Raw genomic sequence first — 26,013 nt, forward strand, 5'->3', positions numbered from 1 at the left:
AACACCAGCATCTCCCTTCCTTCGACGAAAAAAGAGCATCCCTCCTTGATCGAGCGTATAGATCCGCAGCTCGTAGAGTAGAGGAAGAATCGAACAACGATGTCGAGGTGAGTACCTTTTTTGGAAGCTATGGAGAGAAAGAGAAGGCGAAAGAGCTGACCTTGCAAACCTCCTTCCTCCCTTCCTTCAGTCCTCTTGCTGTTCCTCCTGGCCCATCGCCAATGAGGATCGTTCAAGTCATAGATCTGACAGGACCGTACGTATATGCGTCTTCTCCTCTGCAACTTTCAAAAATCGTTGCTGACTCCCTTCTTTGCTTGTTATCTTCACAGAATCCCTGTTCCGCCTCCCCCCCCTCCTCCTTCCTCCTTCAAGGTACGTCCCTTTCCAGACCTCTTCGCTCTATCCCCGGCTCTTTCAACCTCCCCAATTCTATGCTGACATGCTCTCCATCCTGTCCTGCTCTTTCCAGAACTCGCGGAATCACCAAGCTCCTGCTCTTCCCTCTCCATCGCCTCTAAAGAAGTCTCGTCCGAACGAGCTCGACGACCAGAGAAACCCTCTCGCAGAATGGGAGAACGACTTGGACGTCTTCTGCTACAGGTTCGAGACGGTCGTAGCAGAGTGGAAGAAGTCGAGAGGAAAGCTGAGAGACATAGAGGTACGTGATCCGACTCTCAAGTGCACTGAGAAGAAGGGACGGCGGAGCTGACCTCTCGTTTCGCTTCCTTCCTTCTCTTCGTTCCCTCTTCCTGCTCGATCTTCAGGCTGCTCGAGGTCCACCACCATCTTCCAAGAACTCTCTTCCCGTCCGGAAATCAGCAGCTTCGATCAACCCTTTCTTCCTCCTTCTCCCTCCAACGTCGACTCTCTCTCCCGCTGTTCGTTTCGTCTCGTCTCCCTCTCCCTCTCCCTCCCTCGCTTATACTCTCAATCCTGACGCTTCGCCTCTTGACTGCAGTCTCTCATCCTCGTCTGGTTTGCCGCCGAACACATGCTCAATTCCTCGCCAACCGGTCTAGCAGGAGCTCAGCGTTTCGTCCAGGTCTACGAGTCAGGGAAGCACAAGGCGGCTCAACAAGCGGCTGCTGGAGTGAACGGAGGAGCGAACGGCGGAAGTGCGGTAGCGAGGCAGAACGCGGTGATGACGGAGTTGATCTACTCTGCCTTGGGGTGGTTGGGAGTCAGGTCGGGAGGGTTGCCTGCGGCGGGAGCGACGACGACGGGAACGGGACTCGGGACGGGACGAGTCGCTGGAGCAGTAGAGGGAGGATCAGGAGGAGTTGAGAAGGGACCAGATGAGGGACAGGAAGAGAGAGGGAGAGCTGTTAGTGGAGCGGGAGGCGAGAGGGAGATCCAGACTCCAGCAGCAACCGCTTCCAACGCCGTTTCAACTTCAACAACAACTCCTAACAACTTCGCCTCACCTCTACCCTTACCCATTCAACCTCCACCTCCTTTCCCTACTACTCCCACCACCGACCAACTCTCCTCAAATCCCAAATCAGGACTCGGGGCTCGAATTCGTCAAATCGCTCTCTCCCCGACGCGTCTCTTCCGACCACACTCTTCCTCTTCCTCCTCCTCACCAGCCACCTCTCCTACCACCTCCTCCCACTCGCCATCGACCTTCCTCCCAACTACTTCGTCCTCTATCGCTCCAACGAGTGCAACAAGCGCAACCCTTGCCGCTCCCGTCGTCTCTCGATCCTCCTCCTCCTCCGCCATCCTCGCCAACCCTACCACCTCCCAGTACCAACAGCACCATCGCATGACCAGCACGTCTCCTACGTCTTCCATACACCATCATCCTCGTCCTTCCTCGCCGCTCGCACCAGCACCGGTCGCGCCTGCACCACCTGTGCTCAGCACTCTTTCGTCGTCGCTTGAGGAGGAGGAACGGCTCCTTGTTGGTGGGTTGACGACGAGGGAACGGGGGTTGTCGGGAAGGGAGAAGAGTCGTTCACCTACAGCAGTGGTTCCAGGTCTTCCTTCCGTCTTCCTCCCTCCCGCGGCAGGTCCGACGAGTCCAGAAACTTTCTCCTCCGATCTCCCGTCCGACCGTCCCCTTCCCTCTACCACCTCCACCTCCAGCTCAACCAACCCTTCACCTCCTCCTCCAAGTTGGACCTCACCCGCTACCTCAACTCCAACTTCTTCTTCGGAACCCCAACCCACCTCCCCTCCCCTCTCCCTCCCGCCAACAACCTCCCGTCGTTCCCTCCTTGGAAGAGTCCATCATCGATCCGCTCGAATGCTCTCAGCTTCAGGGATCACCCTTCCTCCCCTCCCCGGTCAACCTCCCACCGCTTCGGGTTCGGGTTCCATGTTCGGGAACACCTTCTCCCTCCCCGCTCCTTCTTCCTCCAACACCGACGCGTCGACCTCGACCCCCCCACCCCCACCTTCGAACGCGCCGGACGGCTCCTCCATCAACTTCTTCTTCACTCCGTTCCCTACCTCCCATCACGCAAACGGAGCTGCCGGAGGAGGAGGAGGAGGAGGAGGGGCAGAACAGAGCATGATGGCGGCGAAGAAGTTTCGAGGAGCGGGAGCGATGAGGAGTGGGAGTGGACCGGTTGCTGGAGCGGCGAGGAGGGTGGTTCAGCCCGTGGCTGGAGCGGGAGGGGAAGGAGGGAGCGGGAGTGGGAACGGGAAGAAGGATGGGGAGGGTGGTGGTGGTGGGAGGGTTGGGGTTGCTATTTGAGAGGGAGGAGCGGGAGGGATTTTGTCGTTTTGTCGTTTCGTCTTGGTTCTTGTTCTCGCTCGCTTAATATGTCGTTCTTTTTCGCTTTCTATATACGAAGTGGGAGTTTGAGATACAGTGGCATTGAGATAAAGCAGCAAGCAAGCAGCGAAGCGAGGAAGTTTCGAACGAAGGTCCAGCTTCGGGAGCAAACAAAGTAAGAGCGAAAGCGAAGCAAGCGAATAAAGATACTGCTGATCCAACCGAAGTCTAGAGGGTTACACGTGCTGAACATGGAACGAAAGCGAGAAGGAAGAGAAACCCGAAGAATCTTTGAACTTCTAAACGAAGAACGACGAAACCGACGCGACGAGCCCGAGGAAGGCAGCTCCCATCCCCACGGATCGAGCTTGGGAGCTCGATGAAGTTGAGGACGAGGATGTAGAGTTGGAGGAGGAGCCGGAAGCGGCGGTAGCGGTGGTAGATCCGGATTCGGCGGAGAAGATCTTGATGCTCGAGATCTCGAACTGCAAGAGGAAAGGGTGAAAGCGGCGGAGGTCAGGATTCGAAACGCGTCGGAGAGCGAGAGAAACGAGAAGGACTCACGTAAGCATCATCGTAGTTAGAACCATCGGCGACGTAGGTAGAGTAGCAGGTGGCAGTTCCTGAGAGGGCTGGGCAGGTTTCCTCGAGGGTGGTGGCGGCTGCGAGAAGAAAGAAGGGATTGATCAATTGTTATTTTTGATTCACTTCGTTTCTTCGAAGGTGAGAAAAAGACGTACCTCCGGCCCACGATCCACAGAGGGTGATATCGAGGATGAGTTGTTGAGCTGTTTAGAGTTGAAACAAGGAAGCGATCAGCATAGGAACGAAGAGAGACGCAGGAGAGAAGAGAGGAGAGGGAAAGGCGACGAACATCCAAAGTAGGAATCGACATCGCAAGAGGACTGAGGCCAGGTAGCGGAAGGAGTTCCGAGGTTGGAAGTGTCGAGAGAAGAGGTGGCGGAGGAGATGGAAGTGGGCACGTCGGCTCGGGTGAAGAACCAGATGCTGTGAAAGGAATCGAAGAAGGGTCAGCGACGCCGCGTCGAAGAAAAGCGAGAGAAAGAGGGAACGGACTTGATTCCAGTAGAAGCCAACTCGGTAACCCAAACTCCTCCTCCGGCTGCAGCGAAGGGAGCTCCATAACTCAGGCTGAGAAAGAAAAGCGAATGGGTTCAGTTCTTGAGCTCGAAACAGAAAGAGAGAAAGAGGGAAGAAAGAACGACTCACTCGGACGAATCGGTGACAGCACATCCAGCGTTGTCGTTGAGAGAAGTATCACATGTAGTCGAGTTGGTGGTTCTGGAAGAAAGGAAGAAGCTCGGCCGTCAGCTTCACCGAGAGCGAGAGGTGAGGAGAACGGGACGACGCGACTCACCCAGATTGAGTCACGGAAGTCGCCTGAGTGCATCCAGATTCGGTGTCTGAAGACGAAGGTGGTCAGATTGAGTTTAAGACGTACTAAGAAAACAAACTTGCTCGATTGAGAAGATCGCTTGGACTGATTCGAGGAGAGAGCGACTCACGGAGCGCCATTTGGTTGTTCGTCTGCTGATTGACTCCCTCGAAGGTATCGATTTCACCTCCAGCGGGCCAGTCAGCGCCTGTGCTCCACCATGCTGGCCAAACACTTTTTGGAGGAAGAAGAGAATGGAAGCAAGCGAGCGGGGAAGAAAAGAAAAGTCCGTCAGCCCTTGTCCCTTGATTGATCTCGTGCTCCTCGCTGAAGTTCGTCTCGCTCTCGTCGATGAAGAGGATCCTAGAAGAGGCGACTGCTACTAACCTGCAGCCGTAAGGAAGATGGAGCGCGTCGAAGACGAAGACTGATCCAACCGCGTAGTAGTTTTTGCTCGCGAGCCTGACAGAATTCCTCTTGAGGTTGTAGCCGACAGTCGTGCTAAGAGCGAGAATCGAAGAGGAAAGAAGTCGTCAGTTTGAGCCTAGAGAAGAAGACGCGTCTGGGTTTGAAAGACGTACGTGTTGTCGACCTTCCGAACAGAAGAGGAGGGAGAGAAAGGTCAGCCCGAACGCAGATGGAGATCCTTCGACGACGGAACTTACCTTGACGATAGCGTTTCCAGCAGTGTTGGTGTAAGTCAGAGGATTGGTAGAATCAACTCCTACAGTCTCGTTGACCCACTAAGCGATGAGGCGAAAAGAGGGGTGTCAGCTCGAAGCGGGGAGACGAGACGAGCGCTCGTTGCTTCGACGCTTCCTTTTTCCCTTCCACGGAAAACTCACAATTACGTCTCCGAGGGTCGTGTTGTCGTAAGCCCCATAGTACGTCCAGTCGTCGAAAAAGGTGGTTCCACTGAAGGTTTGAACCTGGCGGGTCGAAAGAAAGAGTTGGTGGTGAGCTCAAGTTCCGGGGCAAGGAGGGGGAGGGGAGGAAGAATCGAGCTCACCAGAGGATAGCTCGTCGCCTGGGCGGAGGGAGCGAACTGGGAGAGAGAGAGAGCGACAGCGAGAACGGTAGAGAAGGATGAGAGAGACATGATGATGGTTGGTGGGAAGAAACCAAAACAAGATCCAGTTTTGCAAAGAGGTCCCCCTCCCTTCGCAGCCTCTGATCGCCTGCGGCAGACGACCGTCGTCGCGGCCGGGGTTGTTTAGTGATCCAGGAGGTCGGCAGTGCTTCGACGGAGTGTCAAGCTGTGTGTCAGTAAGAGCCGAAGGCAACCTGGAAAAGGGGAAGAAGAGAGGTCGTCGCAAGGTCGGGCCCACAAGTTGTGAGCCGAGCCGAGCCGCTGCTTCTATAGCAACTCGTTAGCTCTACGTAGCAAGGAGCAAATGCTTGGGAATTTGCCGAGGGGGAACTTCGGATCCTCGTCTCTTCCTGTCTGCAAGATCAGGACCTAGGCGATAAAGACGAAGCTCTCGATCGCTCGAGGCAGGAGACGCGTCGCCCGAGTCCTTCTTCGCCAGCTTCTACTCGAACATGAAGAGAGAAAGATGCAACATACGTTATATTATCAGCCTCAAAAAAATCCCTCCCAACACCCAGCATCCCAACCCTCCAACTCCCCAATGCACCACTCTCTCCCATCGTTTCCGTTTCTTCTCGCTCCTGCTGCCCGATCCTCTCTCTCGACCCTCTCCAATTCCAGCCTCCAGCAACTCGAGGTCCGACTCGGATTCGTCCTCGTTTACAACTCTGGAGGATCTTCGGTCGTTCGGGATCATCCATTCGAGGAAGCAGGCGAGGAGGAGGCCACCGTCGAGAATTGGGAGAGGGAGGAGGTTGAAGACGGCGAGGGTGAAGGAGATGAGAAGAAAGTAGGCTTTGAAAAGTGTGATGTGGTGAAAGAGAGGGTAGAGGAACGGAGGGATGAAGGAGGAAGGGAGGTTGGAGGATGTTTGAACTGAAAAGACGAGGACGCGTCGTGACAGGTGCGGTCAGTCCGAGGAAGCAGAGGCACCGAGATGAGTACTCATCGAGCAGAAGCCTTCACTCACCTTGAAGGAAGACCTGCTCCCGGTTTCCTTGCCAAACGATCCACTTTGGTTGCTCGCCGACAATCGACTTCCTCCCTCCCGATTTCACGAACAAGATCCTCAAGATCTTCTCCGACCCATCGATCGCAACACACATCTCCCTCTTCTCGTCAGAGCAGGGGCAGTGTGCAAATCCTCGTTCCGGCGAGGGGGTTTGAGGAGACGTCGTCGATCCTGGGTCGAAGAAAGTTGAGGTGAGGAGAGGGTTGATGGGAAGACAGCGGGACTCGTTTGGCGGCGGGAAAGGAGGGTTGGAAGCCGAGACCGTAGGTGGTCGTGAAGGTGAAGTAGGGTTGAAGAGTAGGAGAGAGGAGGAGGAGATGCAGGTTTCAGGTTGATCTGAGCGAGACGACGCAAAAAGGAGGACGCGTCAGAGGAAAAGAGAAATCGATGAGAGCGAAGATGGGACTCACTGAGGTACCACTCTTTGGGAACGCACCAGCCTTTGTGAGGGTCGATCTTCCCGTTTTCGGTGAGAGCGAGATGGGAGGGCTGAGTGAGGTAAGAAGTCCAGATATCGTCCGACGTCGACGCCGAGCTCGCTGCCATGGGGACGTCGTCGAGTTGAGTGATGACGGCTCCTCTCGGAAGTACCGAGTAAAGCGAAGAGTCCTGATAAAGTGCACGATGGAATGAGCTCGATTTCATCGCGTGCAGGGGATAGGCTGAGGACGCGTCCGAGCTTACTTTGTCGACGCTCAGAACTCCCCGTCCTAGATCACCGACGAACCTCTCGCTTCCCAGTGGAGACAGCAAGCTCACTCCCCAAACAAACCCAGCAAACAAGACGTTGTGCCAGCACCCAGCAGCAGCGATGCGAGCTCGTTGTCGAGTTGGAAGATCGCCCAAAGCTGTCGAAGGAAGGGTGACCGACGCAGAGGGGAGGAGAGGTGAGAGATGAATTGAAGATAGAAGAGGGGAGAGGTTGGATCTGACATAACGAAGAACGGGAAGCTCAGCAAGCAGCCCAAAGGGGTGAAGGGCTGGGGAACAAGAAGAAGGAAGCTCACAAGGCTGCGGCGAGAGCATGTCCAGGTTCGTGGACGATTTGACCAAGAAGGAACGAGAAGATCAAGTAGGTCGCTTGGGAAAGAGGCAGTGTAACTCCTGGGATCTGTAGGTGCGGGATCCAGTCAGTTCAGAAGAGCAAAACAGAGGGAAGAAAGAGACCTACCAAAGGACGAATGATCCCCTCGCTGAGCTTCCCTCCTCCTCCCGAGCTCGTCCCTTCCTCTAGAGCTCTCTTGACCACCTTCCCTACAGCTTCTCCAGACCTAGAGTTGCCCACAACTCTCAGCAACCAAACTCCGAAGGTGAGTCCCTCCCACGACAAGATCCCTATCGTCGCCAGCATCCCAACCATCCCCCAAAGGATTCCGAGATCGTAGCCTCTCGCCAACCATCTCCGTTGGTCCTTCCCCAACAGTCCCAGGATCCTGCTTGGTATCTCGTTGAAGGTCGTGGTAGAGACTTGGATCCCTATGAGAGTAGTTTTGACCGTCCAGAGAGTTTCATCGTCGTCGTCGTCGAGGTCGAGATTTGGAGAAGAGGAGGAGGACCGTCGAAGCAGGTGTTGAAGTCGTCGACGGGTGAAAGGGGATCGTTTCCCAAGCTGAAAGACGACCCAGAGGAAGGCAAGGAGGATTAGGAAAAGGTGGGAGGGCATGGGTACATCCCTGGGCGTTGTAGAGGGGTTTTGGGACGGTCGTCGTTTGAGGGAGGGAAGGAAGGAAGAGGACAGGTGAGCTCGAGCTCGTCCCCTTGATTTGACTCCGCTCTCCATCTTTCGACTCCCATTCTCCCTTTCTCCTGGGAGAGAAGGGATTTCTTGGGTTGAGTCCATCCTGGAAGAGTGTGGTATGTTATATATCGTTCGCTTTTCAGGTTCGACCAAGCGAGCCTGCAAGGACCGCGTCGAGAGAACTGTTTCTCCCTCCGTCTTCGTTTCTGTCTCCATCAAACTCTAGCAAGCCCGCATAATATTCACGACGATATTTCCAAATCCAAAGATGATCCTTTTAAACTCTCCTCCTCAACCCTGCTCCGGCAAACCCTTTCTAACACTGGTGAGCTCGCTTCTCGACAGCCCCTCCCACTCGCTTTCCGTCGACGACCTTCATGACTCCGACAGCGTTGTCGAGCCAATCCTGGTTGGCGACGTCGTTGAGCTTGGTGGTGATAGAATCGACGTCCAAAGCGAGGGTGTCGATCATGAACTGCGCGAGCTCGACGTTCCTACAAACAAGAGAGGAAAAGAGACATAAAAGCGTCAGAAACAAGGGTAGAGTCGATGGATTGAGCGTTGCACACTCACTCGTGGTTTCCAGCGAGGACCTCGCTTCCCTTTCCGTAGGCGATGAGGTTGACTGAGAAAGAGACGAGGGCAAAGAAGATGATCAGCGAACGATAATCGAGCGAAAGATCTGGACGAAAGAGAAGTCTCGGAACGGACCATCAACGGAAGAGTGACCGAGGGTACTGCATGAGGGAAGAAAGGGGCGAAATCAGAATTGGAGTGAGGCATAATTGGAGTGAGGGGGAAGGGAGAAGTTAAACGAGACGACCAACGACTCACGTCCATTTCTGAAAACGAATGCGAAGAGAGAAGAGCCGTCAGGTTCAGAGATCCAAAGGGAAGAGATGACTTTGTGTTACTCACAACCATCGATCGTCGGGAGAGAGATTGGGCAATGTGGACGTCGAGGAAGCTGGGAGGAAGGAGAGGAGAGGGAGGAGGTCAGACGCGTCGACCGATGGACGAAATGGTTCGTGCACTCACGAAGAGGAAGCGTTTCGAGCGACAGCGACGTTGACCTCGGTAGAGTTAGCGTCGAAGATTCCGTAGGCGGGGAAGATGGTGTTGTTGATGAATCCGGGAAGATCGTCTCCCTTGTAGGCAACAATCTTTGACGCGAGGTAAGAGGAAGAGTGGGTGGCGGGCTCAAGAGCGCTAGGGACCCATCCGTACTCGGGAGCTCCAGCGAACTGTCCTCCAGCAACAAGTCCTCCACACTCGTGATCGGCAGCTCTGTTCAAGAAAGAGCGAGAAGAGGAGAGTCGCGTCAGAAGAGGCAAAGGAAGCGTCGAGGACGTCTCTCGAGGGAGTCGAAAGAAAGGAACCGACCCGATAAGGATGGTAGACTCGTCCTCATCTTCATCAATGAAGTCCTTGATAGCCTGAACGGCGTTGTTCCACTCGAGGATCTAATCGAAGGGAAAAGGAAAGACGGGTCAGATCGAGCCTTCGTGCAAAAAAAGAGAGGGAGCTGGACCGACGTCGTGGAGATGTCCAACGGCATCGTTGGAGTGAGCAGCTGTTAAGAAGTTCATAGTCGAGCATCAGCTGCGTTCGTCCCAGTCGCCCCATCGAAAAAGCTCGAGACTGACCGTGATCAATTCGCGATCCTTCGACCATAAGGAAGAAACCGACGTCGCTGTTGGCAGAAGCGATCTTGAGAGCGTGGAGAGCGGTCTTGGTCATCTCGGAGAGAGAGGGCTCAACGGAGGCGTTTCGGTCGACCTCGTAGCTGTAACGAGGAGCGAGCGGAGTCAGCTTCGGTGGAGCTTCGAGGCTCGAGACGCAACGTCGACCTTCCAACGCACCTCATGTGCGAGCTGGTGAAAAGACCCATGAAAGGGAGGGTAGCGTTCTTTCCTCCGTCGAGAGCGTCGAATCCAGCTCGAGAAGAGAAGAAGTTGTAGCCTAGAAGAAGGAGGGGAGGGGGAGGTCAGCGTCGAGACGAATGAAAGACGAACGATGCGACGCACCGTTATCCTTGGCCTGATCGATAGCATTGATCTGGTCGGGTCGGCACGACTTGGGGAAGTCGGTGGTGTTGGGCTGGAAGAAGCAGAGTCCACCTGCGGAGGGCGAAAGAACGTAGGGAAGAGAGTCAGCTGGAGTTTGAAGGTCGAAAAATCCTCATTCAATCGACTCACCTCCAAGCATCAAGTCAGTGGTGTGTCCGAGGGGAGTTCCTCCGATGAGCTGATCAGCGATGATGCTCTCCAAGTCTCGATCGTAGGAGTGAGATCCGAAAGAGGCGGGAGTGGCCTGAGGAGAAAGGGAAGGGAAGTCAGCCTCGACGCGTCGTTTAAAAGCAAGGAAAAGACGGAAGGCACTGACGTGGGTGATCCTCGAGGTGACGACCATACCAGTCTTGTAGCCCTGAGCCTTAGCGGCCTCGAGGACAGTTCCGACAGGGCTGAGGGGACAGTGAAGCAAAAGGATGAGCTCTCGAAGCGTCGCGTCGGAAAATCGAGGCAGACTCACACGGCGTCGTCGTCGACTCCGATACCTCCGTTGTAGGTGTGGATACCCGAAGCGTAGGCAGTAGCAGCAGCGGCAGAGTCGGTGACCAGAGAATCGGATGCTCGAGTTCGAACTGATCCGATGTGAATAGTATCAGCAGGAAGTTGTTCAGACCAGGAGGTGTTGTGGAGCCACTGGTAGTAGCTGTTGAAACGAGCAAGAAGACGGTTTGGTCAACATTCGACGCCCCAAACTGAAATCTCTCGCTTCCATCGGACAACTCCAAAGCTAAGCACTCACTCTCGAGCTAACGGGGGTCAAAGAGCGACGAAACGGAGGAGTCAGCACGGCGTCGCGTCTCGTTCTCGATTCCTCGAGACGGCCAATTCGACCAAAAAAAAACTCACCAAAGACTTGGGAAGCCGGTCCGAAACCATCGGGGATGGTCATGATCAAGTTCCTGGCCTTGAGGAGGAGGAGAGTCAGCTCAGCAGGCGGGGAAGCTGAAAGAAGAGCGACCTCACCTTGGGAGTCTTGATGGAGGGCTGAAGAGGCTGGCCGAACTTGTTCTTGCCTTGACCAACGTTGGGAGGTCCGTAGCTCGACCTGGATCCATCGGCGTTCTTAGCGTTCTTGGTGGCATCGACGATAGGGTAGAAGGTGGAAAGAGCAGGAGCAGCGGCAGGGCAGGTAGGAGCAGGAGCAGTAGTGCTGGTTCCGTTGACGGCTTGTCTGGCGACGACACCTCCGGAGGAAGCGTCAGTAGGGATGTAGGATGCCGAAGCAACGGATGCGAGAGCGAGGAGCTTATGTATAAAAAAAGTGTCGGCGGAGGGGAGGAGGGAGATGGGAGATGGAGGGGGAAGGAGACGGAAAAAGATCAGCCCTTGCCTTTCGTTTCTTTTTCTCCCCGCCTCATCATCGGGACCCTCGAGTCCTCAATCAGGACGGAGATAAGGATAGATATGAACTCACGGTGGCAGGGAAGATCATGACTGGCTTGAAGGATCGAGGGAACTACTGAGTTCTCTAACTGGGGGGGTCGTGGTCTGAGGAAGGAAGCGAAACGGCGAAAAAAACGTCCTTCTTGACCTTGCCTGGGCAAGCCTGCTTCCTCAACCACACGTTCTTGGGCGGAGAAGGAACCCTCATGGGTGCTCCCTCTGATGAGACGGCGAGTAGTATCGAATTGAAGCCGGCGGAGGACTTTTTATGGAGGATCAGCGACGCGTCGCGGGGAAGCACGTTCGTAAAGATGTCGCTCGCTGTCGATGAAGAAAAAGAGAGATCTTCGAATGTTGAGTAGGCTCTCGGAGCATTGAGAGAAATCAGCGAGATCTACCAAAAATATCATGACGCGGAATGTGAGCAACTGGAGAGATCAAGTAGCGGAAAGTCAGCCTTGAGGGAGAAACAAAGGAAGAGGACGCGTTCGACTTTGTTTTGTCGAGATGAACTTCGGCGTTTTCCCTCGCAGAGATCTTCCGATGGACCAGGATAGAGTAGTCAGGTCACACTCCAGCAGCTGCTGAGCTTCCTGCAGTGAGCGAAGGCGAGGCGAGGTCAGGCTTTCGTTGGGAGAGAAGGGGTCAAGGAGGAGGGTAACGAGCGCTCACGTTCGGTTTCCAGGATCCTTCTGAGATTGTTACTGCTACTTCTCTCCTCGGATCTACAGCAATGAGTCTTCCTACTCTCACGAAGTGAAAGCTTGAGCCGGGACTGAAGGCGTACATCGAGATCTCTAAGCGTTTCGAGCAGCATCCCTCTTCCTCCTCTTCCCCTCGAGAACAGCTCGAGCCTTCTGCTTCTCTCCGAAGCCTGCGTCGTGAAGGGACTGAAAAGGCAAGAGAAGGGAAGGATATCAGTACGGTGCGTCCCGACCGAAGGAAAAGGGGGAAGCGGTGAGGCAGGAGGGAGAACGAGAAGAAAGATCGGACTCACCATCGCAGCGACTCGCTTTGCCGTCGAGACCTTGTTGAGATCCTCCAAAACAGCAGCTTCGGGAAGAACGAGCTCAGTAAGAGTAGCCTCTGTGAAAAGGTAAATGAGGCAGGTCAGAAAATGAATGGCGGGAGAACGTTCATCAGGATCGAGACGCGTCGAAGAAGGCCGAAACTCACTGATGACCTTCTCAATTCCACCCACCAACTCCGTATCCCTCTCCGTCACCATCGTAACAGCTACTCCACCCCTTCCAGCTCTGGCAGTCCTACCAACTCGATGCACGTAATCCTCAGCCTCCCTCGGGCAATCCCAGTTCACGACCATCGCCACTTCGGGAATGTCCAACCCTCGACTCCCCACGTCCGTAGCGACCAATACCGGCACCTGGCCTGATCGGAAAGCAGCGAGGGAGGCCAGACGTTCCTTCTGGGAGAGGTAGGAGTGGAGGGCGACGGAGGGGATGAGGAGTTCGGTGAGAAGGGAGTGGATGTGAGCGGTGGTGGCGCATCGAGAGGTGAAGATGATGGTGGATGGAGGCCAAGGAGGAGCTTCGTCTTCGGGCGCGGTGGTAGGTTTGGAAGCTTTGGAACCGGGACCTGAACGATCTCGTTTGCGAGAGGAGGCGGAGGAGGTCGAGGCGGAGGGTTTGGGAAGGTTTGGGTTGGGACGACGAAGGTGGAGGATAGATTTGGGAGGGTTGAGGAGGAGGTAGTAGAGGTAGGGTTCTCGGATGTGGGATGGGATGAAGAGGTAGTGCTGTTTAAGGGTGCTGACGGTAGTGGTGCTGGAGAAGAGAGAGGAAGGAGAAGGAGAAGTCAGGCGCTGCTCGAACGACGCGACGAAGAGGCCACAAAGGATGCGACCGAAGAGAAGGTTGAAGTGCGGAAAATTTACTCACTCCATGAGAACCTTGTGCACGAAGATTTTATCCTTTCCAGCTCTAGGCTCTTTCTCCTCCAGCGTTCGAATCGCGTCCGACTCGGTTGCAGTGAAGAGGCATGTCTGTCGATCCACAGGCATCCTCGAGAAGAGGTAAGCTAGATCCGGAGCGAAGGTGGGCGTCAACATCCTATCAGCCTCATCCAAGACCTTGGAGCGATAGGGAGAAAAATAAAAAGGTCAGCTCTTGAACGCGACGAGAAGGAGAGCGAGTGCGAGTAAACTCACGAGCGTCTGAACTCGGTCCAGTCCCCACTCTCCACCACTGCTTCTCAGGAGATCAACGAGCCTTCCAGGAGTAGCTACAACGACGTGAGGTCGAGCGCACATGGCTTGAGCTTGAGTGATGATGTCCATTCCTCCGACGACGACCGAGGTGGTGATGTTGAGAGGAACTCCAAGGATGTGGAACTGCTCAGCCAGCTGGAACGCGAGCTCTCTGGGGAATGTATATAAAGAGATACCCCGGTTAGTTTCAGCTCAGAAGAAGACGAGATGAGTCGAAAACTTCGAGCTTGTGGAAGGAGCGACGAAGGAGAGAAGACGAACCTCGTAGGCGTCAGAACAACTGCCCAGACACCGTAGGGATCCCGAGCGATTCTCTGAAGGATAGGAAGAGCGAAAGCGAGCGTCTTTCCCGAACCGGTTTGAGCGATTCCGATACAGTCTCGGCCTGTGAGGAGAAAAAGAAGGGAAGAAAGGCGAAGGGAGGAAAGGTGAGCTCGAGCTCAAGCTCACAAAGGACAGAGGACAAGACTCACCAGCCAAGATAGCAGGAATACAACCCTGTTGAATGGGAGTAGGCTTCCTAATCGACATGGCTCCCATCGAGGAGATAAGAGCTGGAGAGCATCCTAGGGATTGGAAGGTCGAGGAGGGAGCAGGCGCTGGTGCTGGGACCGAGGAGGTTGAAGGCTCGTCCGAAGGGGTCGAATCTGACTCGGCAGCGGCGAGAACGGGTTTCGAAGACAATGAGACTGCTGAGGTCGAAGCAGCAGGGTTCGAGGAAGTGGAGGAGGAAGGGAGGGGTTTGGCGAGTCGAGTTGGAAGTTTGATCCTTGAAGGAAGGGAGGTGACCTTGATAGGCTCCGCCTGAGGAGAGAGAGACCTGGAAGGAAGAGGTCTCCTTGCTCCGTATCGATCGTCGTCCGAGTCTCGATCCGAGTGGTAAGAAGAGGAAGAGCTGGCGCTGTCCGAGTCGTCGTCGTCGTCGTCGTCTTCTTCGTTGGAGGAGTTGGTGGAGGGAGGAGGGAGGACAGAGGTCGCTGCAGCCTTTGACGAGTTTCCTGAAGTCTTTTGCTTCTTGGAGTTGGATGGGAGGGAAGACGAGGAGAGTTTCTGCTTCTTGGAAGGGACGCTAGGCATCGTGGGCAAACGTGGTGAGGGTTGGAAGAGAAGGAGAAGGAAGGAGGAAGTCGAGCTGAACGAGATTTTAAACGAGGCCCCGGAACGTCTCCTCTTCTCTGATAAAATATTCTCTGACTGAAAATAACCGTCTTCTAGATATATCTCAGACCCAGTCTCTATAGAGACGAGCCCAAAATGTCATCAAAAATGCGTCGTCAAAGGCAGGAGAGGAGGGAAGGGGAGGGGAGCTCGAGCTCGCAACCTCCCTCCCATTCCTCGAACCCTCCATCACCCCTCCCAGAGCATGCATACTGACCCACGACCCTTCTTGAGCGTCTTTGTTTCCTCCGTTGAGCTGAACAGCATGCTTCGCTCCTGCAATGTCTGTTCCTCTGTCGTCTCAGCCCTCCCGCGCTTGAACCCTCCTCGTCTTCCCTTGATCTCTCGCCTTCCTTCGCCAGACCGCGACATTGCTGATGAACTCTACACCATCTTAGACGACGATATCTTCTCTTCCAGCCCATTTGATTCCCTTATCTTCCTCTGGGCTGATCGCTAGCGGTAAACAAGAAGAGCGGGGGAACGGAGTCAGTGAAGTCGTGCTTTCGGTGCATACAGCTCTCTTCGCTCCTTTCCGCTGTCGTGCTTCTCGAGGGATCACGCCAGGGAATCCTACGATGGTGCTTCTCGTAGCTGATCTTCTCCAAGGACGGAAGATCGAAAAACCGGGTGAAAACTGACGACTCCTCGTTTTCCGTCCCCTCGACCATCATCCCCTCCTCTTCCCTCCCTCCCCACTCCTTTCCCTTTGTTGCGGACGACGACCATGACGACCATTACAGCAGACTTCCCAGCTCCCATCGCTACCAACCCCAAGGTTCCTTCATCGCCCTCTCCCTCTCGCGATGGATCTGGAGCGTCTTCTCCGACCGACGAGAAGAAGTCCTACGCCGACGTCTCTGCTCTAGAGGCTGATGAGATCACTCTCAACGATGTCCTTGACGAGGAGGAACGTAAGAAGCTGTAAGTCTGACTTTGACACCCTTTCCCGTTCTCTTTTCAGCGACTGACCTGAGCTCGTTCTTTTCATTTCCCAGCCACCAACCCATCGAGTCGTACGAGGGCTTTCATCGGTACGATCCCGCGGCAACCTGGACTCCCCAAGAGGAGAAGAAGATTGTCAACAAGATTGATCTGAGGATCATGACTCTGGCCTGTCTGTTGTTCTTCGCGTTGCAGCTCGACCGAGGTCTGTTCGATTTTGTCCGCTCCTCTCGATTGCTAGCTTCGCCTGACTCCTCCTCTCCCCAATCGCCACAGGAAACATCGGATCTGCCCTCTCGGATAACATGCTCAGAGACATCGGTATCAACACGAATGACTATAACGTGAGTCGAGCTTCCTTTGCCCTTTCTCAACTCTCTTTCACCGGCCGTCGTCGCCTCCCGCTGACTCTTCTTTCTCCTCTCTTCCTTCAGAACGGAATGGCCATCTTCTACTGCTGCTTTCTCTTCGCTGAACTGCCGTCTCAAGTGAGTTGGCGGAGGTCGGAAGCTTTTGAAGCGACTCGCTCGCTTTTTGCTGTCAACGAAATCGAAGCTGACCTTCCCGCCCCATCTCCTCCAGCTCATTTCGAAGAGAATCGGTGCCGAGAGGATGATTCCGATACAGGTCTGTGGTTGGTCAATTGTGTGCGTATCCGTCTTCTTTCTTTCTCCGTCCATCGTCGCACCCATCTGCGAAACCGAACTAACGCGTCTCATCTTCCCCTCTTTGCTCTCTCTCGCCGTCTTCTTCTTCTTCTTCGCGTCTTTACTGCTCCTCACAGAACCATCTGCCAATCTCTGATCCACGGAAAGGCCAGCTTCTTCGCCACTCGAGCCTTGTTGGGTCTCTGTGAAGGGTGAGTTCTTCGCGCCTCCTTAGCTCAACGTCGCGTCGACTTTTCAAGGCTATCGAGTCCTGACGTCTTTCTTCTCCCTCCCTCGCATTTTTTCATGCTCCAGTGGACTTATCCCAGGTCAGTCTACTTCACCTGCATTTCGAGCGATTCCGTTCCGTCTTCGAGACTCGAGCTGACGGTGTCGCCCCTCCCTTCCTCCCTCTTCCGCATTCCCTTCCTCCTTCTCAGATACCATCCTCTTCCTCTCCTACTTTTACACCACCAGCGAACTTCCTATCAGACTCTCTTTCTTCTGGGTCAGTAGCTTCCGAGTGGAAACAGTCGAGAGGTCGGAAATCGTACTGACCTTCTTTGATTGTCTTTTTTGTTCGCTATCTCTGACAGGCGACTCTCACGGGAACGAACAGTGAGTCTCAATCCATCATCGATAGCCTCGAAGGCTCAGGTTGGCTCAGAGGAGGAAGAGTCGCCCCACTTCCCTTCCCGTCGCTCTCCGAACTCGTCGCTGACCTCTGCCTCCTTCTACAGTCGTTCAAGCGTTCATGGCTGCTGGAATCCTCCGTCTCCGAGGCGTTCGAGGCTGGGAAGGTTGGAGATACCTTTTCGTCATCGAGTGAGTGGCCTTCGTCGCGTCCGTGAGCTGGCCGAACGAGCTTAAACTGACGCGCTGTGTCTCTGCTTCTTTTCCGTCTGCGCCAGAGGAGCACTCACCCTCTCCATCGGAATCTTTGCTGCGTTTTGGTTGCCTGCTAGTCCTACCCAGACGGCTGGAGGAATCCGAGGGAAGGGCTGGTTCAGCGAGAGAGAAGAAGGTGAGTTCAAGCCGCCGTTGAACGCTCGTCAACTTCAGGTCCCTGATGTTGTCTTTCCCCTTCATCTTCAGTCATCATGGTGAACCGAGTCATCAGAGATGATCCTTCCAAGGGTAAGATGCACAACCGACAAGCGCTCAGCTGGAGTCAGTTCAAGGCCTGTTTAACCGACGTGAGTCTTTCCGACTCGTGCTTGCAGCGTCAGGTTTGAACTCAATCATCACTTTCTTCGTTTCTACAGTTCGACAACTGGCCTCTCTACCTCATTGGACTCTCGAGCTACCAGCCTTTCGCCCCTCCTGCCAGCTACTTGACTCTGACACTGAGAAGTGAGTCCTTTTTTCTTCCTCCTCGTCGACGTCGCTTGCCATCGACTCTGACTTCTTCTTCTTATCCTCCAGACTTGGGATTCAACACATTCCATACAAATCTCTTAGTCATCCCTTCGTCTGTCTTTTGGATCATCAACGTAAGCCTTACTTCCAGTGCGAGCGTTTCGTCGACGCTTCCTTTTCGTCGGGCTAACTCCTCTTCCTACCCTTTCTTTCCCCAAGTGCTTTGCTCTCACTCTCCTCTCTCGAAAGCTGAAGGAGAGGACTTTCGTCTCCGCTATCGCTCAAGTGTGAGTGGCTCTCAACTCCAACGAATCGATGAGCATCTCGTTGATTGACCTTCATCTTTCCCCTTCTTTCTTCTTCCAGCTGGGGTCTCATTCTCTTGATCGCTCTCACCACTCTTCCCAATTCCGCTGGACCTTGGACTCGCTACGCTATCATCAGGTAAGTCTCACACGCAGATTGAACGAGGGAAAAGAACCTCGACGCGTCGTCGGAACCGCCGTCGCCCAACAACCCACTCTCGCTGACTCGCTCTTCCCCTCCCCTCCCTCGCCCCTTTCTGCAGTCTTCTCGTCTCCTATCCCTACGCTCATCCCATCCTCGTGGCATGGAACTCAACGAACGCCAACTCTGTTCGACTTCGAACCGTCTCTGCTTCCCTCTACAACATTTCGTGAGCAGTTCCTCTGCCTCCGTCTTCTCGGAGACGCCAAGAAGCTGACCGACTCCTTCGCCTTTTCCCTTGAACGTACAGAGTCCAGATCGGATCTATCGTCTCTACTCAGGTGAGTCCTATGTTGCGTCTGGTCCGCCGAGATCGTTCGAGCGACGACTGACGTTGTACTTGTTTTCTTTCCTTCCTCAGGTTTACCGAGACGGTGACAAACCTTACTACCACAAAGGGAACAAGGGGCTGATTGCTACCGTGTGCTACAATCTCGTTCTCTTCGGAGGAGTCAAGGGTGAGCACAAGAAACGCGTTTGGTCGTTGTTTCTCCTCGCTGACCCGCTTGCCTCCTTCTCTCCTTCTTCGTCTCAGCCTACTTCATCTGGAGGAACAGGCAGAAGAAAGCTCAGTGGAAGGCTCTCACCAAGGACGAGAAGGTCCACTACGCAAAGTTCGTCCTCGAATTCGTCCTTCCCCTTCCAGAGTCCTCTCGACGCGACCCAGTGAGCTGACCTTTGCTTCCTTCGTTGCTTTGCTCAGATACATCGCTCCCGAAGCTGGTAACAAGAGCTTGCTTTTCGAGTTTAAGCACTAGAACCAAAACTGGGGAACTTGTAGAATTTTTTTAGACGGGACGTCCATTTCGACGCGACGCGACTCTTTCCTCTCTCTCCGTCTCTTACAATTCCACGACTCTTCACGATCTTGTTCCCCTATCTCTTTCTCTCTCTCTATACTTTTGGGCTTCTCGTTGGCGCGAACATACGATAAGAAATGAAAGGACTCTCTTTCTCCCTTAAAGGAACGCGTCGACCGTCCTCCCTCCTCTCCTCCCGTCCCTCGCGCACTCCTCGATCTTTTTCGACCCATCTTCGATCAGATCAATCAGCTACCCCCTACAGTAGACCTAGACTCTATGCTAATCAGTCTCCGAAAAAAGTGAAAACGGGTCGCAATTTATGCCGGAAACAAGGCCTCATGACGAAACGAGCTTCCCTCTCTGTCCCTTCCCCCCCTTTCCCTCCCTTCCCCCCCAAACGACGACCTTCTCTCTCTGAACAAGCATGCCTTCCCTCTACCCGATTCTGCTCTCCCTAGCCATCATCGGCTCTATCGGAGTCGTCTATGAAACCTGTGAGTGCTTGCTTCCTCACGTCGTCTTCTCTCTCCACCTGAGTCCTCGCCAGGCTCGAGCGCTGAGCCAAACACTGCCCACCCCCTTCTTCACTGCTGCAGACTTCGCTGAATCGGTCGAAGACTGGTTCTCCGAGCTCGTGGAACGTCGTCGGGAAGTTCGTCGCTCTCGGGAGAGGAAGATCCGAGTTGAGCAAGGGTTCGAAGGGAACGGAGGAGACGAGAACGAAGGGAGGAAGAGTTGGGAGACTAATAGGGAGAGGGAACTGGACGAGTTGAGTCGAAGGGAAGGTCTCGCTGCTTCGATGCAGAATCTCGAAGGGCAAAGGGGAATCCAGGAGGAGGAGGAGATGATGATGAGAAGGAGTTGGAACGGGTTCCCTGGGGAGAGCAGTAGCAGTGGCGGAGGCGGAGGCGGATTGCTGGGAGGAGGAGGAGAGCAGGCAGTGAGGAGGAGGACGAATTCGAGGTTGGGAAGTCGAGACGAGCAGCTCGTTGATGTCAGTATTTATTCTCCATACTATCTATTATCAACAGATCGTCAAGCTGACCTCTTCTTCGTCCTAAATCTCAGTTCGGAACCCTTCTCAAACCGTCCTCCTCAAGTCTCTCTGCTCCTCCCCCGACCCAGATCCTCTTCACCTACTCCTCTCCTCTTCCAACCCCTTCGACTCTCCCACCGCTTCCTCCTCTCCCAGCTTCCCCACCGCCCAGCAACATCTCCTCCTCCCCGTCTTCACCTTCGCGCAGTCCAAACTCGATCCACTTCCCCTCGGCCTCCTCCTCCTCCTCGTTGAGCTTCGCCTCCCTCTCCCTCTCCTCCCCTCTCGCCTCTCCCTCCCTTCTCGACCGCCCACCTTCCACTTCAGTACCAACCTCCTGGGCTCACATCCCACCGTCTTCATCTCTCGTCTCGGCAAACGACGAAGAAGACGCTCGATCTCAAACCCTCACGCTCAGATCAGGCTCGACGGGACTGCTCGTCAGCGCTTCCGACTCGACCAGGAGTTGGGCGGCTGCTGCTACTGGAGAGGAAGAAGGCTGGAGCGCTAGATCTTCCTTGGACTTTGGAGCGGAGGCATCGGACGTGGAGTCGGTTTGGAGCGAGGAGGGTGCGTTCGAGTCGGCGGAAGCTGGAGGGAGTTTGGGTGGGTCGAGCTTGGGGAGGGAAGACGACGACGACGGGGAGGAGGGGTGGTCGGATGTTGGGAGGGGGAGTGTTGGAGGAGGTCGTTGATCGATCTTCTTTTGTACTTTTTTCGTTTCGTTTCGTTTCCGCCCCTTCTTTTGCTGTATTACATACACACGGATCACTTTTCTCTTTTGTCTCTCCCCATTGTTGCTTTTGTTTGCCGTCGTCCCTCTTTGTTTCTTTCTCTTTCCGTCCTGTCGAACTTTTGTAGCATCATCATCTCGTTTCTCGATCGACCTTTTTTTTCTTGATCTCATGGCTCGTTTCTTCCTTCTCTCTTTCGTCAGTCCCTGAAAAACCTCGCCTTGAGAAGAGAGGGAGGGATCGATTAAGAGTCGTCGTGCGTCGAGACGCGTCTCGTCTCATCTCCTTTCTCCGTCCATCGCTTCAGCACCCGAAGAAATCAAACGAGAATCAAATCAGGGAGATGTAAGTAATCCATCTTGAGCGTCGTATCAGAACATCTCAGCGCAGGGCAGCAGGAACAACCGAGGCCAAAAAACCCAGCCCTTCACCGCGTCTCCTCAACCCCTCCTATCAATCCTCCTGTTCACCCCGCCCAGCAGGATCTTCCTCAGCAGCTTCCCGTCCTTCTGCATGGACACTCCAGCATGTCCCCAAGGCACCGTATCCACGATATCCCGGATCCCTCCGTACGACGAAGTCAGGCCGTCGTCGAGCTCTTGGAGGAACTCGCGAGCTTCGGGATCGGTCTGAGAAACGAAGGGAGGTTTCGAGCAGTCAGGTTGAGAGTCAAAGATGAAAGAAAAGGGAGGAAGATCGAGTCTGGGTAGGAGGACTCACTCCGACTTGAATGAAGTTGATGCCGAGCTGAGAGAGAGGGAAGTTTCCTCGATCGAGACGTTTGCAAGCTGCTACGATAACGCTCTGGTTTCGGAACGAAGGGAAGGATGTTAAGCCAGCGGTCAGAGGGGATGGATAAGGGGAGAGGGAAAGGGAAGAGAGATCTGACCTCTGGGTCGTCCGTGAGAGTACTGAGGAAAGGGTTGTGGCGAGGACCAGAATGGTAGGTAAGAGATCGTCTGAGCAAAACGGGTTTGTCGGTTCGAGCGGATCTCGAGAAGCTAAAGATAAGGATCGGAAGACTTACCCGTCTGTGAGGATGATCTGTGAGAGGACGAGTGAGGAAAGACAGAAGGGTGTGAGTGTAAGAAGGACACTCCGAGACGCGTCGAAAGAGAGTCAGTCGACTCACGATGTTCAACGGCATCAGCTTCTCTCCCTCATTCTCATTCGAGCTCCCTCCCAAACTCGCTCCATCTCCCACCGTCTCCCGTTCCCTTTCCCTCTCCTCCTTCTCCCTCTCCCTCTCCAACCTCCCCAAGTAATCCAAAAGCACCTCTTCCAACCTCATCCCCAACGGCGTCGCTCCCTCCGGTTCTCCCACCTCCTCAAACAACCTCCTCACATCCTCCTCTGTCGAGCATTTCCCCTTCTTCTTCGAGTTGAGGAAGATGATCTCCACGCCCGACGGATCGAACGTCGACGCGAGAGGAACGACCGAGGAGACGGCGGAGGTGGTATCGTCCCAGAGAGAGTTTTCCGCCATGGAGGTTGAGTCGTCGATGAGGAAGATGGTTGAGTAGGAGGTGAGGAGGTGTAAAGGGTCTTCGGATTTGGGAGGGTTGAGACGGCCTGAGGGTGGCGAGGAAAGGGTTGAGACGGGTGCTGAGTACGAGGAGGAAGCATTGGCGGAGCGGGAGTTGCGAGCTGGGAGACGAGGTGGTGTCGAAGATGAAGGGGAAGAAGGTACGTCTCCATGCGAGAGTCGACGGGCAGTTTCGGTAAACGAGGATCGGCTGGGTTGTTGAGGCTGTTGTTCAGAAATGACCTCGAGGGAAGTCCGACTGTTCGAGCTCGCTCCTCCTCCTCCTCCCTCCAGAGGGTTCCTCCCGTTCGAACTGCCCCCTCCACCACCAACGACTCCCTCCTCCCTGATTTCTGGAACTTCTGGGGCAGAAACCGACATCGCCGACGTCAAGCTCGCCAAAATTGCTCGAGCCAAATCTGCGTCGGGGTTCGGATCCGTTGAGGTGTACATCGGCGGAGGTGTCGAAGCTCCATCTACGTGGGGGACTCGAGTGACGGGTGCTCTAGGTTGGGTGGGTGCTGATGCTCGACGAGATGCTGCTGTTGAGGAGGAGGAAGAGGAGGAGGCGTTGTGGGAGGTGGTGGCATTGGTCCGGGCGACGAAGATCCTCGATTCCTTGAGGCCAAGCTCGCGTCGAACTTCGATGATTCTGCAAGTGCGTAACAAAGGTTGGGGTCAGGGAGGAGGTAGAAGGCCAGACGGGAGTGGATGGACTGACTGGCGTCCAAAGTTGGGGAACTGCTCGAAGGCGAAGGAAGGGAGGGAGAGGAGATGTCAGCTTCGACTCGCCATCGAGAGTTCAAGTGAGCTCATCAGAGTCGTGAAGCGAGTCTGCGAGGACTCACCCTCATAGCAACAAGCTCCCTCTCTACCAAATCTAACTTGTAGCCAACCTGAGCATCGGAGAGGATTCGAAAAGGGACGGTCAGCTCGAGCGAAGGCAACGAACCAAGACGTTGAGCTCGATTGAACGAAACGAACCTCCAAGATGCCCTTCCCTCTCGCCAGCTTCCCCGAGCAGTACGACTTGATGATCGCTTTAGCGTAATCTGGATTCAGAGCAGCTCGTTCTACAAAACCGAAACAAAGGAGAGCAAAACGAAGCAAAGAATCAGCTCCTCTCTTCGTCTCGTTTCAAGCTCCCAAGTCCCTTCCCTCCCATCGGTTCAGACCAAGCCTGAAAAGATCGAGATGAGTGAGACACTGGGACTTACGATCTGCTAGAGCTGCTAGGCAGGCGGGTTGTCTGTGAGAAGCGAGGATGGGAAGGAGAGGAGATCAGAAGGGGAACGAAAGGAAGGAAGGAGAGGCGGAGGACAAGGAGATGAGATTGAGTGGAGGAAGGCAGCGAAGGGAAGGAGGACGAACGAGTCGACGTAATACGCCATGGAACGAGAGAGAGAGGTAAAAGTAGATAGTTGGCTGGGGTGGTGGGTGGGAGATGCTGATTTCTGGGTGGATGGCGGTTTGTGGACGAACGAGCTGAAGGGAAGGAGGGAAGGTGAGGTCGATTCGAGCTGTGCGACCTTCGGCCCGTCATCCCTCTTTTGCCTCTCTATCTTTTGCTCGGGAGGAAGAAGAGGTAAAGAGAGAAAGTCATTAGAGAGAACTACAATATGTAAATCTAGAAAGAAAGACGTTAGAACATTAAGCGAAGGAAGAACGAGGCCCGAGGGCTGAACGAAAGAAGAGAAACAAAAGAAAGCGAGCTCCCTCCTGGTATAGATACAACGAAAAGAAAAGTTAAGCGATACCAAGAACATAACCGTGCACCTCTGCTCAGTCCTGCTTCACTCTCAGAGCAGCTTCCCTCGACAGACTGGTAGGATCGTAGTAAGGCTTCTCCCCGACGGACACCACTCGGTCTCCCTCCCTCGTCGCTGATCCGTAGTCGTTCGTGGCAGAGTGAAGGGTGGACCGCTGTAACAGAAGGAAGAAGAAGAAGCAAAGGGAAATGGTCAGTCTTCCCGAGACGTGGCAGCGAAGGGAAGCAAGGACGGAGGGAGGAAGAGAAAGAGAAGAAGGACGAACGTTATCCCAGATGGCGAGAGACCCAGGCTGCCAGCGGAATCGGACGGTAAGATCGTGGTTCTGGGCGATGTGCTCTGCAAGACGAGAAGGAAGGGCGGGAAGAAGGAGAAGAGAGACGATGGTGAGCTCGAACCGTTGTGGAACGACGCGTCGAAAACGAGAAAGTCGATGAGAACTCACCAAACAGGTACGAGAGCATATGATCCGACTCGTCCACACTGAGCTCGTTGATCCTCTTGGTGAAGAACTTGTTGACGTAGAGTCCTCGCCATCCAGTCACAGGGTTGGTTCGAATGAGAGGGTGGGAAGCGGATAGATGCTGGCCGTTGTTCTCAGGATGGCCTCGAGGCTCCTTGAACTTCCCGCCTGGAGGAGCGTGGAAGGTGTCGCCGACGTGGGTAGCCGTGAGGGTGGAGAGGAAGTTTTGCATCGCTGGCGAGAGTCGATCGTAGGCGGTGTAGGCTGAGGCCCAGAGCTGAGGAGAGAAGAAGGAACGGAAGAGGATGTTAGAGCTGGAGCTTTCACTGAGGTAGGAGAAGACGGAGAGAGAGGAGACGAGACTAACAGTATCTCCTCCAACTTTTGGGAGTGCTGGAAGAGGGTGAGAAGGGAAGAAAAAGAGGAACGCGTCAGGTCGGAGAACGATCGAGCTGAGAAGAGAGGGTCGTAGGAACTCACTGTTCATCTTGAGGATAGCATAGTCGGAAGGGTAGTTCTCAAACGAGATATCCGAGTGCTTTAAAGGGCGAAACGAGAAGTATACGAGATGGTAGGAGGAGACAGGAGTGGGGAGACGACCAAAGAAAAAAGTCAGCCCACGTCCTCCCACAGCCCTCTCTCCTTGAGCTCGACCTCAGAGTAGAACGAAAGAGATAAAGGCTCACCCAGATGTTCGAAGCTCGAGTGGACCTGTTGAAACTATCCTCCGAGGCACCGTTGAACTCTGTTATCAAGGAAAACAAAGAGAGAACAGACCAACGAAAAGTGAGCTCAGCGGTCTGGTCGTCAGCGAGGATCGGCTCGCATGGCGTGTCCTCCGTCCTCTTTTTTCCTTCTTCCCTCCTGTTCTCCTTTGCTTCCCTACCCCCGCATCAATCCATCGTCTCGGAAAGAAACAGACTCGAAAACTCACCGGCAGTAATCTTGAAAACTTCCTCCTTGCCTCCTCCTCCGAGCTCGTTCGTTCCTCCGAGAGGATGCACATGCAGACCACTCTCCTCAGGCCTTCCCGTCTCCTTTCCCAACCTGTCCACCAGCTCCCTCTGCTCAGCCGTAGTCAGATCCTGCTCGCGGAAGAAGACGACTCCTCGTTGCGAGACGAGGATGGCGAGGTCGCGAATGGAAGTTGACGGGGCCGAGGAGGAAAGAAGTGAAGAAACCTGAGTTTCAGGAGCGAACTCTGTCCCGATGGCTGGAGTGAGAGCAGAGTAGGTTTTTGGGAGGGAGTCGGAGAAGACGAGAGGGACGGGGAAGGTGGGTGTGGCGATAGGCATGGTGAGAGGGGGCTGGTAAGGGTTGTAGTGGTTGGGAGAGAAAACAGAGGAAGAGACAGCGCCACGAGAAGAAGAGAAGGGCATCCCGATTTCACTTCGGATGGTGCGACCTCGACTTTCCCTGGG

General features: G+C 54.5%; 9 protein-coding genes across 9 annotated transcripts; 3 read left to right on the plus strand and 6 right to left on the minus strand.

Annotated features, from left to right (window-relative positions):
* Nucleotides 1-221: 221 nt before the first annotated feature.
* BDY24DRAFT_412386 (uncharacterized protein) lies at nucleotides 222-2,707 on the plus strand (the record flags this gene model as incomplete). Its single annotated transcript, XM_076643053.1, has 5 exons — nucleotides 222-256; nucleotides 333-375; nucleotides 473-661; nucleotides 768-881; nucleotides 962-2,707. The coding sequence occupies 5 exons, from the start codon at nucleotides 222-224 to the stop codon at nucleotides 2,705-2,707; spliced, it is 2,127 nt and encodes a 708-aa protein (XP_076500066.1).
* A 368-nt stretch (nucleotides 2,708-3,075) lies between these two features.
* On the minus strand, nucleotides 3,076-5,304 carry BDY24DRAFT_207279 (glycoside hydrolase family 16 protein). The gene is made up of 12 exons (XM_076636490.1): nucleotides 5,134-5,304; nucleotides 4,970-5,053; nucleotides 4,790-4,867; nucleotides 4,706-4,716; nucleotides 4,512-4,625; nucleotides 4,255-4,358; nucleotides 4,107-4,152; nucleotides 3,959-4,030; nucleotides 3,806-3,880; nucleotides 3,603-3,736; nucleotides 3,469-3,516; nucleotides 3,076-3,390 (listed from the first exon to the last, which is right to left on the minus strand). Exons 1-12 carry the CDS (start codon nucleotides 5,221-5,223, stop codon nucleotides 3,245-3,247), a joined length of 1,002 nt encoding a protein of 333 aa, XP_076500067.1. The 5' UTR covers nucleotides 5,224-5,304; the 3' UTR covers nucleotides 3,076-3,244.
* Nucleotides 5,305-5,671: 367 nt separating this feature from the next.
* On the minus strand, nucleotides 5,672-7,938 carry BDY24DRAFT_378657 (peptidase family M50-domain-containing protein; the record flags this gene model as incomplete). The annotated part of the gene is made up of 6 exons (XM_076638958.1): nucleotides 7,398-7,938; nucleotides 7,234-7,337; nucleotides 6,911-7,154; nucleotides 6,637-6,835; nucleotides 6,185-6,562; nucleotides 5,672-6,090 (listed from the first exon to the last, which is right to left on the minus strand). Coding segments are annotated over exons 1-6 (1,810 nt in total), but the record flags the coding sequence as incomplete, so codon positions are not given.
* A 246-nt stretch (nucleotides 7,939-8,184) lies between these two features.
* Nucleotides 8,185-11,420, minus strand: BDY24DRAFT_378659 (alkaline phosphatase). The gene is made up of 17 exons (XM_076638959.1): nucleotides 11,000-11,420; nucleotides 10,883-10,940; nucleotides 10,776-10,782; nucleotides 10,497-10,679; nucleotides 10,350-10,428; nucleotides 10,163-10,277; nucleotides 9,992-10,084; nucleotides 9,827-9,926; nucleotides 9,611-9,750; nucleotides 9,500-9,537; nucleotides 9,348-9,427; nucleotides 9,003-9,251; nucleotides 8,883-8,931; nucleotides 8,799-8,806; nucleotides 8,676-8,701; nucleotides 8,538-8,589; nucleotides 8,185-8,458 (listed from the first exon to the last, which is right to left on the minus strand). Exons 2-17 carry the CDS (start codon nucleotides 10,923-10,925, stop codon nucleotides 8,281-8,283), a joined length of 1,440 nt encoding a protein of 479 aa, XP_076500069.1. The 5' UTR covers nucleotides 10,926-10,940; nucleotides 11,000-11,420; the 3' UTR covers nucleotides 8,185-8,280.
* A 765-nt stretch (nucleotides 11,421-12,185) lies between these two features.
* BDY24DRAFT_358536 (DEAD/DEAH box helicase) lies at nucleotides 12,186-14,581 on the minus strand. Its single transcript, XM_076637833.1, has 7 exons — nucleotides 14,120-14,581; nucleotides 13,908-14,031; nucleotides 13,587-13,797; nucleotides 13,318-13,508; nucleotides 12,596-13,203; nucleotides 12,417-12,505; nucleotides 12,186-12,309 (listed from the first exon to the last, which is right to left on the minus strand). Exons 1-7 carry the CDS (start codon nucleotides 14,184-14,186, stop codon nucleotides 12,217-12,219), a joined length of 1,383 nt encoding a protein of 460 aa, XP_076500070.1. The 5' UTR covers nucleotides 14,187-14,581; the 3' UTR covers nucleotides 12,186-12,216.
* Nucleotides 14,582-15,531: 950 nt separating this feature from the next.
* Nucleotides 15,532-19,426, plus strand: BDY24DRAFT_438721 (major facilitator superfamily domain-containing protein; the record flags this gene model as incomplete). The annotated part of the gene is made up of 21 exons (XM_076644385.1): nucleotides 15,532-15,728; nucleotides 15,803-15,954; nucleotides 16,026-16,093; nucleotides 16,184-16,237; nucleotides 16,332-16,396; nucleotides 16,534-16,608; nucleotides 16,712-16,725; nucleotides 16,837-16,904; nucleotides 16,993-17,014; nucleotides 17,137-17,221; nucleotides 17,308-17,420; nucleotides 17,492-17,592; nucleotides 17,662-17,749; nucleotides 17,822-17,889; nucleotides 17,975-18,042; nucleotides 18,122-18,199; nucleotides 18,324-18,431; nucleotides 18,513-18,543; nucleotides 18,624-18,720; nucleotides 18,798-18,876; nucleotides 18,966-19,426. 21 exons carry the CDS (start codon nucleotides 15,532-15,534, stop codon nucleotides 19,018-19,020), a joined length of 1,686 nt encoding a protein of 561 aa, XP_076500071.1. The 3' UTR covers nucleotides 19,021-19,426.
* A 29-nt stretch (nucleotides 19,427-19,455) lies between these two features.
* Nucleotides 19,456-21,024, plus strand: BDY24DRAFT_378667 (uncharacterized protein). The gene is made up of 2 exons (XM_076638960.1): nucleotides 19,456-20,059; nucleotides 20,134-21,024. Exons 1-2 carry the CDS (start codon nucleotides 19,490-19,492, stop codon nucleotides 20,794-20,796), a joined length of 1,233 nt encoding a protein of 410 aa, XP_076500072.1. The 5' UTR covers nucleotides 19,456-19,489; the 3' UTR covers nucleotides 20,797-21,024.
* Nucleotides 21,025-21,275: 251 nt separating this feature from the next.
* On the minus strand, nucleotides 21,276-23,751 carry BDY24DRAFT_412392 (uncharacterized protein; the record flags this gene model as incomplete). Its single annotated transcript, XM_076643054.1, has 10 exons — nucleotides 21,276-21,464; nucleotides 21,556-21,639; nucleotides 21,725-21,794; nucleotides 21,863-21,879; nucleotides 21,968-23,012; nucleotides 23,082-23,101; nucleotides 23,209-23,256; nucleotides 23,345-23,433; nucleotides 23,578-23,609; nucleotides 23,732-23,751. The coding sequence occupies 10 exons, from the start codon at nucleotides 23,749-23,751 to the stop codon at nucleotides 21,276-21,278; spliced, it is 1,614 nt and encodes a 537-aa protein (XP_076500073.1).
* A 195-nt stretch (nucleotides 23,752-23,946) lies between these two features.
* Nucleotides 23,947-25,925, minus strand: BDY24DRAFT_378678 (TauD/TfdA dioxygenase family protein). The gene is made up of 7 exons (XM_076638961.1): nucleotides 25,527-25,925; nucleotides 25,279-25,337; nucleotides 25,073-25,130; nucleotides 24,960-24,985; nucleotides 24,575-24,869; nucleotides 24,395-24,468; nucleotides 23,947-24,283 (listed from the first exon to the last, which is right to left on the minus strand). Exons 1-7 carry the CDS (start codon nucleotides 25,885-25,887, stop codon nucleotides 24,143-24,145), a joined length of 1,014 nt encoding a protein of 337 aa, XP_076500074.1. The 5' UTR covers nucleotides 25,888-25,925; the 3' UTR covers nucleotides 23,947-24,142.
* Between the last annotated feature and the right edge of the window lie 88 nt (nucleotides 25,926-26,013).

The sequence above is a fragment of the Mrakia frigida genome (genome assembly GCF_051309035.1).
Source record: "Mrakia frigida strain ATCC 22029 unplaced genomic scaffold BDY24scaffold_4, whole genome shotgun sequence".
NCBI lineage: Eukaryota > Fungi > Basidiomycota > Tremellomycetes > Cystofilobasidiales > Mrakiaceae > Mrakia > Mrakia frigida.